Source organism: Vanessa cardui, chromosome 5 (genome assembly GCF_905220365.1).
Source record: "Vanessa cardui chromosome 5, ilVanCard2.1, whole genome shotgun sequence".
In the NCBI taxonomy this organism is placed as follows: domain Eukaryota; kingdom Metazoa; phylum Arthropoda; class Insecta; order Lepidoptera; family Nymphalidae; genus Vanessa; species Vanessa cardui.
Window position 1 is genome coordinate 6219428 of NC_061127.1, and position 11778 is coordinate 6231205.

At 31.0% G+C, this 11778-nt stretch overlaps 1 protein-coding gene across 1 annotated transcript in view; it reads left to right on the forward strand.

Moving 5' to 3' along the window:
• Window positions 1-11113, forward strand: part of LOC124530003 (sodium-independent sulfate anion transporter-like) — a 72568-nt gene extending 61455 nt beyond the window's left edge. Inside the window, exons 11-12 of the mRNA XM_047103975.1 lie at window positions 6119-6263; window positions 10952-11113. Coding sequence (XP_046959931.1) covers window positions 6119-6263; window positions 10952-11001 — 195 coding nt within the window. The 3' untranslated portion in view covers window positions 11002-11113. The remainder of the gene's footprint in view (window positions 1-6118; window positions 6264-10951) is intronic.
• Window positions 11114-11778: the final 665 nt, after the last annotated feature.

The window sequence follows — 11778 nt, forward strand, 5'->3', positions numbered from 1 at the left end:
AAGAGAATTTCCATATTTTAGTGTTGTTATTTTACAAAACCAGCAACCGTTTCATTGGATACCAATTTGTATTATTTTCCACGATACTAACTACAAGACTAGCTGATAAACAGAGTCCCACCAATCAAAGAGCCTATAAACTCAAGACAGAAGGCTCACTGTCTCCTAACTGTTAATCGTTTAAAAATAAAAGCCGTGTATTGAAGAGAGGAAATACTAAACAGAAATCCATTATATTATAAGCAATAAAGGTAAAGGAGTTTTTTTTATTTTCATACAGACCAATATCCATATTTGAGTCACAATGAACAATGAAAAACTTTTGTTTATACAACTTTCATCCCCAATGACACCCTTTTTATTTGTTATAAGCTGTTATAGCTGTATTTTACTCAAAAATAATACCTTAGTAAATTTTCCATATTTATAACATTTATAAGAACTTCCGGAAGTCATTCATCCACATATTTCATCCTCTTACATGATACATTTTTAGAATAGATGTAAAGACTGTCTTTTACTGAAAATAAACCTAAATTGAATCTAATTATAAAAATGACGTACGAGCATACTAACTTTCATCCTCTTTTAACCCAGTTGGGAGATGAATTTTACAATTAATTAGGAACTCCTGATAATAATTTCACCCTGCTACTATAAACACTAGTTGTTTTTTTTATATTTAAAGTCCCTTTTATAACATGCATTCTTTAACTGTTTACGAGTTCGGTTTTTAAATGTGGCAAAAAAAAAAACATATATATTTTGTATTTGCGATGATGATAACCTCATTAAAGGCTTAAGTGTGCCTCATTAAGGTACTTCACGTCGAATGAGATGACGTTATTGCTTTATTTATTATCTCCTCCGGTATATTTATTGAATAAAATTCGAATGGTAGCTCCAGCGACGAACTATTTCAATAATTGCATTGTAAAATCGAGCTGTTTAAATAATATTATACACCATTTTTGTGTACATAAAATGCACGAAAGTCTTGTTGATCATAATATTACTTATAAACTATTATTAGTATTACTATTTAAGAGAAAACGTATATTATATTGTAATCAATGAAACTTAGATTACTCTTTATTAATTCAAAATAATATATAGTACCGTTAAATTCGGTTTAACATCAAAACGAAGGCGAGTCTTTTCTCGGTATTATATAACTTTAAATAGAATTTTGTCTAAACAATCTATTGTTCTCTCAATAAAGTCAATAATAGCGTAGTTTTCCATGATTTCGGTAAGCGCACATCGCGATCGTTATTCAGACCTGTGGAATAAAGGCGAAAATTAAAACGGGCTGCGGTCTCGATATCAACATGCATGTGATTTGAGTCGCGGTCTGCGGTTCGCATTAAGCTGATGCGAACACACAACTAGCTGCATTATCGTACTATTTTCGTGTTGTTATTGTCCTGTAAATTAATTCTATATTTATGTAAGCCAATTATGTCAGTCACGTCGCGTCGCTTTAAATCCGTTCAGCGTATTTGTTTTATGTTAGGTTAGCGTAGCTGTGGGTTATCGAACGATACGCTTAAATATATCCTATGGATATAAATATTTGTAACGTATTGATAACATCAATTTAAAGTTATAAAATTATCATTTCGTTTTTCAGACATGATATTTTAAGCAAAAATAGATTTAATTTTGTTGTTCACATTTATTAGTGGTTTATATACATTTTTTGAATGAACTATTCGGAACGTATTATGCATATATCTCCTTATAACACCATCGACTGAATATGGAATATTTTATACATTGCATGACTGATTGTCGTTATTATAATAAAATTATTGGAAAGCTGACGTAATTGCTCAAACGCAAAATAAAAGTTAAAGCGGGGAAATATCGAGCGTTGAACGCTAATGAAAACGAGAAAAGGGAATAAATACATTTTTTCATTTATTTATAATATTGGAGGCGCGTATTACTCGATTTTGTAGCAAATTTCAAACAAAAAATTCTTCGTAACTGACAAAGAGCTTTCGCATAGAGGCGTTTACATGGATATCAATTTAATTATTTATTTTATTTGTGTGCGCAATAGAATTCCATGAAATTTATAAACATAAAGTTTGCTTAAGTAGATTATAGTATAGATTATTATTAGATTATAGTAGATTTGCAGTGAAAAATATATATTGCTTTAAAAATACGAAGTGACTAATTTTAAGTGGAGGACAATCGAAACCAAATTTTCACGTTGCTCAATAAAATCTCTGTGGTTATTCTACAAAGGTTTGTACATGAAAGTTATTTTATCAACATATTTTGATATTCAATTTATTTTGATATACAATTTGATATTCAAAAATTAAATATTGATCTGTAAATTATAAAGAAGGTTTATTCGTGTCAGCCAGTCTCACTCGATATAATGTAAGGATTTTAACGCGTTTAAGGGCGCTTATGCCAATGTCGCTTGTCAATTTCTATCTATCATTTTTGAGCTTGTGTGTGAAAGTGTGTACGTGTGAAAGCACACCTATTATAGTTTATTAAATCTTCTTAAGATTTTGTTTTCAATTAAATATAAAATATTTATTGAAATACTAAAATTACTTCTTTAGGACAACAGAATAATGTATACTTTTACAGCGGAAAATTGTATAAATAAAAAATACTGAGAGATTGCATATCAATAAATTAGATATTCTTAAGCGTGTATGGCATGCGCCCACGACTAATACATCCTGCCTTTGTGCGCCGTCGACGTGGAATGCCAATTGGGCATTGCGTTTCAATGTTGATAGTTATTACGAAAAAAATACACAAATTATATTAATTGCATTTAAATAAAACAGTTATATAGCTTAAATAAATTATATGGAGATAAGATTGATAAACGCCTTTTACAGTTATAGTGTGATAAATATCTATATAAATATCTATTATATTTTTCAGACAATTGATAGTGACGGTAACCGTAGTACTAAGAAATGGATATTCAATCAGTACCAAAATAGTTGTAAAATATCGGGAAATTGGAGAGATGTTCAGTACGAGGAATTTTCGGTATCAAAATCTGATATAAATCTGAATGCTTCTGTTAATAGAAATGAAATAATACTTGAAATAAAATAAATGTATATTTTAAGAAAAACAGAAAATATCTAACACGAAATAAAAGAAAAATAACTCAATAATCTCGTTCTTTCAGAAATAAAAACATGACTGAATTACACATATATTTCCCAATGGGATGTGTTGCAATCACTAGCCTTATAACAAAATCTAAAAATTTGTGTTTATCAATGTAATTTTATCAGAAACTTAGGTTTTTTATGAGATTTTATTTTAATAACTCATTTACTATTTTTCTGTGTAATAAATATATCTATATTTAAGGTAACATAATTATACTCTATCGCTAAAAATTAATATTTTGTATTATAGGTTTTCGTTTTGAGAATTGTGCGAGTATATACATTCCATTTTAATTCCAATTTGTTTAAAATTGAATTGAATTAAATAAATTAAAATTGCCTTGAAGTGTCCATGTCTAAGGCGGTGAAAACTATTTACCATCAGATAGCATATTTATTTATTCTTTACTTTTTAGCTGTGATTGCCCAGTGATTAGATCGCGTGCATCTTAACCAATGATTTCGGGTTTAAACCCAGGCAAGCACTACCATATTTACATGTGCTTAATTTTTGTTTATAATTCATTTCATGCTCGGCGGTGATGGAAATCATCGTGACGAAACCTGCATGTGACAAATTTAATCGAAATTCTGCCACATGTGCATTCCACAAACCGCATTGAAACAGCGTGGTGGAATATGTTCCAAACCCTCTTCTCAATAGGAGAGAAGGCCTTAGCCTAGCAGTGGGAAACTTACAGGCTGTTACTTTACTTTACTTTTTTGTATTCTTTATTGGCCTCCCTCTCAAAAATCTTATCATTATGTTAAAAATAAAAGTCAATTATTTGACATTTTCTGCGACATAATGCTATTACCATAAAATATTTTCAGATATACACTTATGTGTAATAGGTAAAATTTATTATTACATTATAATATCATTAAATAAAATATAGGATATGTGTTTGTTGAAAAGCTAGAGCAGGTTTTTATCAAGGCGAAGGATTAAGAGCTAAATCTGCCACTGCACTGCGAGTTAGCGCGTATATGTACGTGTGCACATATTATGTTGCTCTCAGAATTTATTTCGAGACGTACAGAATTTCTCGAGACCTTTTCGTTCCTTTTAATACGAGGAAGTCTTTATCTAAACATATGTGAAATTCACACGTTCGATTTTACCATTTGGTTGTTTGAGTACGAAGTTTTAAGAAAAAAAAAGCTATTAAGAAAAAAAAAGTACTTAATTCATATTGATTGTCGGTCAATATGTGGTCGGTTGGTCGGATATTGTTTAAGTAAGATGTCATGGTGGATAAGTTCGATCGAATCCTGACAAACATAAACTGTTTATGGTACTTGCTGCGGTCTGAAAGGTGAATTAGTCAATTTAGCGAAAATCATACACAATTAAACAACTTTATTAGCTTTTCAATAGTTCCAATGATTCAAATGCTTCACAGATAGTCACTGAAGCAAAAATAGTCAATATTTGACTATTTTTATTACGCAATAATATGAAAAAGGTGATCCTGAAGCCGTAACGTTCGTGTCAGCTCCAACAAAAACCTGAACATGATTGCTAGCAGACTAGACTGTACAGCTATAAATAGCTGCTGTAAAGTTTCACTTAGTGCAGTATACTGTAGTAATTGAAGGTGGCAGTGGTAGATTAATCCATTAATTGTTTATTTTAGTGTCTCTGCTTATGATACTTTTATTGCTAACATTAGCCCATTTAATATCATATTTTATAATCTGGTGTGCGTTACTTGATTAAATATGACAACAACAACAACAACAACAAAAACCACAGCCTGTCAATTTCCTACTGCTGGGCTCTTTGTCCTTTGAGGAGAAGGTTTGGAACATATTCCAACACGCTGTTCCAATGCGGGTTGGTGGAATACATATGTGGCAGAATTTTTATGAAATTAAACACATGCATGTTTCCTTACGATGTTTTCGTTCGTCGCCGGACACGAGATGAATTATACACACAAATTAAGCACATGAATATTCAGTTGTGCTTGCCTGGGTTTGAACCCGCAATCATGGGGTAAAATGCACGCGTTCTAACCACTCATATCATATCATCATAATAAATATACTCATATTAGTTACAAATTCAATACATATAAATAGATATGACCAGTAATCATTAGGTGGACTATTTGCCGGCCCGGCTTATTGCTATAAAGAATAATACGTGAATAAATACTCTCTTAAAAACTTAGGCACTGAATATATTATCAAAGAATGTATAATGAAATCGTAGTTTATAAACATATAACTGTATAATTATATATTGCATGCTAAATAATAATGAAAAATTATAATTTATTACTTCACGCTTCCTTATACATATAATTGATTTATTTGTCTCAATTCACAGTGTGTAGTTATATTAGTAAACATAAACCTAATTAAATAGAAGAATAAATATATAAACTCTAATAATAACGTATTAGATTTCCTCGAAAATGTATTTTTCTTTAATTCATGCAGGCATTTTGGAATCCATAGCTTATCTATTCCCATTCGATCTATTACGTCCGGATAATCAGATAATCACAATTCCTGGTCATATGTGCAGTACTGATTTACAATTACCTGAATTAATTAAAATTTGAGGTAGTTAAATTATTAGAAAATTCTGTTTACCTCTTATAAACATTAAGTTCCATATATAGATTATCACGTATCCTGATGGTGGGCGATCCCTTACCAACAAGAGTACGTGCACTTCAAACTAAATAGCTTTCCTTGTTTGGTATTGTTAATAATATACACATAATAAATGTATGTAGTTTACTCATCTCACGATAAGGTGAGACATGGCATATTTGCCTTTGTCTTTTATTATGCTAGCGTATTCATCTTTCTATACCTTCCAACAAGGTAGTGTTAATTTTAAGTATATTTAATTAATTGTATATGTTGTTATATTAGTTTTTTTTTCATATGTTGATAGATTATGTAATTTAATTATGTGTAATGTTGTTTAGAGTCTCAAGATGCTCGTACAGGAGTGGTCGCGTAATGGCCGAGTGGTATGGTGTGACGCGAGCCCCTTGATCAAGCAACAACTCAACACAGTCATTCAAGAGCCCTTATACTGTGACACGGAACAACTTGGAGTGCTTTTAATAGGTTTGTTTTAGTAAATCTGTATCAATTTTTTTTTTCGTTTGGCTTGTTATATAATGTATGGCTACTTAGTTAATAATAATAGGTGTGTTTGTCTTTATATTACAAACTAGCTATACCCGCCCGCTTCGCTGGGCATTAGTCGAGATCTAATCAAATTCTTAAAAAAAAAAATTCGTCATCTATTTCATCTTCTTTAAAGATATTCTCGATAGGCTGCAGATTAGTAACACCAATAACATAATACCCACAAATTTATAAGATGTTATATAGGTACGATGAAATTTTTAATAAAATTTCTATAGTCTGTAAAAGTTTGCATCTAACCGACACGTCCTCTTTTGTCCGGTTCTATCGAATATCGATGTTATTACATTTACAACCTTGTCAATACTTGCGAACTACGTCAAAGTATCCTGAGCATATTCGTGCATATGTCTTGGACTTCCACTGTACGAAGATCTTTGTCTAATATCAGCAGCTTCTTTATCATTCGATATTGTTTCTCGTAAATAAATGTACTCTTTGGCTCAGAGTTTTAATTGGTTGTATCGAATGTAGTTTAATCGTTCGTTCTCGACCATAGCGTACATGTCAACAATGAATTGTTAAAACAGTTGACGACACTTCAGAATATGGTTAGATTGATTATCTCTAATCATTATATGACAGCAAAAAAATCCATACAATTAACTCTTCGATGTCACAGAACCTGTCGTGAGAATATATTGATACAGTCCGAGATGATATCCATCTATAATTGGATAAACGTAATAATTGTCATACGATTGATGTGTTTCAGCGACACCTTGATTGTTTTTGTGTCGCTTAATGATAACAATACCTTGTTTTGTAATTTCTGTACCGACAACTACAGTTGTGACTTCAGGAGCTACGGCAGCATTAAAACGCCTTTCATGCTCTGCATTCAATGACGTTCTATCTTCATTAATAATGACTTTGATTCATATGTTTTTTCACTTTCTAGAGCAGATTTAAAATCTTTAACTACACATTTATTTTCACAAAGCATACCTAATCCTAAATTTAGCTATGATTTCTCGATTAGTTGTGGTACTGAACATGCATGAATGATCAATCTTTTTCTACGTTGTCCATGGAATACATTTCCAAAAACTGGAGATTTTATTTAGATACTGGAAGAGGTGAACCAATCATATGATACACTTTAAATATAGAAGCGAAATTATTGAAATGTACAATATTTGTTGCTCCAAATGATGTCATTTCAAAGCAAGAATTGTAATTTCTAATATGCTTAAGGAAAAATTCAGACCCCTCAGTAGTTCCCATAACGTAGATAAGAAGAGGATCTGGTGGTTCAACCAGTTGTGGTAAATACATTTTGCCAGTGGAGTAGCACTATACCAGCAGTTTATTTTAAACATCATAGCGTGACAATATGGGCAAACTATATTCATTGAACTAATGATCACATCGAGATTTATTGAGATTGGTTCTAGTTCTTGACTGAGTCTATTTTAATCGTTGATCATCCAGTCGTTGGGCTCGCTCGTCAGGTTTTTCAGTTTCTCTTGTTGAATATGCTTGTTCGAAGATCTGGAACTTGATCATTACGTTGACTTACTGTTTTAGCAACTCTCAAAATAGAAATCGGATTATATTTGTTTCTAAACGTATTTCTTGTTGGTATGTTGTTTCCGTAGCTCTTTTGGATGACGCTGCGCATATATTGTTGATGTTCCGATTATTTGTTTCTTCAATGGCATGGTGGTTTCTATTTATATAAATTATTTGATTCAATGATGATCAATGATTTTCAATTTTTATTTCATATTTTATACTTATCGGTTGATCGGCATAGAAATGCATCGTGATATTCGTAAGGGCCATCTGTTGGTTATTTTTAATAAGACGGATGAAATAATCACTTTTTCCGTGAAAATATACCTGTACGTACTCATTTTCGTGACAATGGGTTGAACGGTGTAGATATATTTATATCGCAGCGCTACCTGGTGGCGAGTTACATCAATGTGCAGATAGCATAATCTATTTATTCATTTGATCTTAATGATCGATCAAATACTTTCTGAGTTTATCGATGACACACATACAAACACATCCATTTTTGTATATAGATATCCTATCATTTGCGCAAGCACATGTTGTTCCTGTCTACCAATTTTTATAAAGATGCACGGTGCACCTGTTCTTGAGTTATAGCAAAACATACAGACAGATAAAAATGTCAAAAATGGTAAAAATTATGTCAGTCAATCACAAAAAGAATACATATGACGAATTACGACAAAAATAAGTGTACAGACAGATTCTAGAGATTTATATAGTAGTATAGATTTAGTATTCACGTGCGATAGCTTTATTATTAGCGTATTTCATGTATAACTTGGGTGGTTCTATACCGATTTCTATGCTTCTATTTTATGGAATAGTTAATACTGTTAACTTTTTTAATTTGGGATGATTGAGAGTGTTATAAACGCAGGAATAGACAAATATAATCAGAAAGCTTCGAACAACTAAGCTATTGTGAGTGACACGTGTTATTGTGAGTCAACCATAAAATATAGACAAAGGCTGTCCTGGGATAATTTTTACATAATTTTAAGGAGAACATTTCCGTAATACACTATTTCTATGTAGCTTTAACCATTAAGGTTGTACACGCGACGGAAGCTTAAAATATGGAGTAACTTCTCCCGTTTTTCCGACATTTCCCTTCACTGCTCTGCTCCTATTGACTGTAGCGTGATGAAAAGTATACTATAACCAGCTCAGGAGTATGAAAAATAATTGTACCAAGTTACGTTAAAATCCGTCGAGTAGTTTTTGTTTCTATAACGGTTATATGGACAGACAGACAGACAGACAGACAGACAAAAATTTTACTGATTGCATTTTTGCCATCAGTATCGACCCCTTTTCAACCTCTGATAGTTATTTTGGAAAAATATTTCATGTACAGAATTGACATCCCTACAGATTTATTATAAGTATAGATAAGTTATTTTCTATGAAGCTTAACTAAAAAAATGTCGTATCTCTTTAGGTATAAGTATCGTAGCTAGTCAAGATATTCGTAGTGCAGTAAAAGTATGCCCAAAAACTCGTTATAGATTTAATAGTGTTTATGTTACACTAGTTTGAGTATGATCGTCAAGTGTTAGGTTAGAAAAATAAAAAACGAGCCTATATTCTTCCTTGGAGTTGAAATTTGCTTGAACCCAATTTCATTTTATTTGGTTCAGTGGTTTGGTTGTGAAAAAGCAACGGCGACTGTGTCGAAACTGTCCTGGCAAAGTAATAAAAAAGCTACGATCGCGTTATAAATTGCATATACTATATTTAAAAATGTAGTAGAAAATAACGTTACGATATTTTAATTATAGTTATTACATTATCTATTTTAATCCTAGATATGGTCAATGTCAATCAATTATTTTTAATTTATGTAGCGATATTAAAATTTACGTACAACCTGATTATAATTACAATAGTAAAAAAAATTTGTGTTTTTATTCTACTTTGTACGTAGGTTAAATATACCATAGCTTAATTTGCCTACGAGGGGTCTGTCCTGCTTTTAAAATAAATAGCAAATTAGTTTTTACTTTTTATCTATCTAATGATACTACGCTAATATTACTATGGAAATAATAATCCAACAGTACGTAATAAATTAGGATTGTTAAGTTGAATAATAAAATCAACGTTTCAACTATTCAACTTTGGGAGACAGATATGGTAGACAAAGTTATTGTGCAGTTATTACCATACGAAATATATATTCGTACAACACAAATAACCGAAATAACTTCGTTTTGCGTAATTTGCATGACCACGGAACTCAAGCATCTGCGTTGTCTGATACAACTCGCTTGAATTATTTATATCTTACATAACAACACAACCACACATCACTAACGCCAGTATACTGGTATTATATGTAAAAGAGTGTAACTTAGGGCAATTTTCTTAACATTTCGTAGATAAGATTTTCGAAAGAATATTCTTAGAGGAAGAAACAAAACAGTCTTTTGAAACTATCTCAACGGGGCAATTATTTTGCTTCGTGTTCCATCCGTGTATAATAACGAACTAACCTAACGCCCGAGGCGATGTTCACGTTTCGCCTTCTAATGTCTGTCGAGGGAACGGATTCGTTGCTGGCTATGTTTGAGGATTTGTCTCTTTTATTTTATGTTATTTATATTCAGGTCATATGATTACTTGACAAAGTTTAATCTATATTATTTCTATATTAATGTTATAAATGTGAAAGTAATTATGTATGTCTGTTTGTCGCACTTTCATGACCAAACCTATGAACCGAACTTGATTTAATTTGGTATGAAGGGACATAGGCTTTTGTTGCCTAACACATGACAATGAACACTCTAAAACGAGCGAAGCCGCAGGCGATTGCTATATTTTTAATATACCGTCATTTCAAATAATATTAATAATTTTAATACACCGCCTTGGTTATCTTGTTTGTATTGTACAATTAAGCGACGAGTAAAACGTAGCGTCCGAAACATTCTATTATTATAATGGTATTCAATATTTATTACTGTTAGAAAATTAACATTTAAGGCACCAATAACACAATTTATTATTAAAATAACTCGCGTTAAAATTAATATGCTTCATAATATCCGCTCATTTGAATTTTATTGTTTCAGAAATAACAATGGCAACGCTAACGGGTAATACCAGTGATACCAGACTTTAGAGTTGAATTAATTTTTCATGTTAAAACAATGTTGGTTTACATACTATTTTCGTTGTCTGTATTATTTAATGTTTTTTTTTTTTTTTAATATATTAAATAACAATCAAATGAAAGATAAGTTTGATAACGTGTATATTTTTATTTGTAAAAAGCAAATCATTTTTACTATTTACCTCATTTACCTTTTTTGTCATTATTTATTAATATTATTTTTTTTGTTTTATTTGGTATGTCTACCTACCAGTCTCATCTACAAGGTTTTTTTCTATAAATCTATCTCATCTCTATCTAAAAATAACAATAACGTTTTTGATACAATTGGTTATTACAATTTTGAACGCCTCACAATATTTATTTCTCAATAAAATGTGGTATATGAAGGTTTCTGAATTGATAATTTTCATGTTGCCACCGAAAATTTTACATGATACGAAAAATTGAACATTAAAAAATGTATCTACACAAAACATTAAATCATAACAGCAATAAAAACAATTGACCATTAAATTAACACATATAATTAAATTAGGTATTGTCTTACTCAGTAATGAGTAATGACAATACAAAATTATCCTCAGTCAACAAAAATAACTAGTACTTTTTAAATTATTACTCAGTAACGAGTAATGAATGATGTCACAAAATTATCCTCAATCAACAAAAATAACCTATCGAATTATTTCTCAGTATGTTTTAGCATTATTAGGCAAATGGGTCGCTTGTGCTTCCCCACTTGAGTCACTGGATTATGACAAATCACGGCACACTCACGTTTAG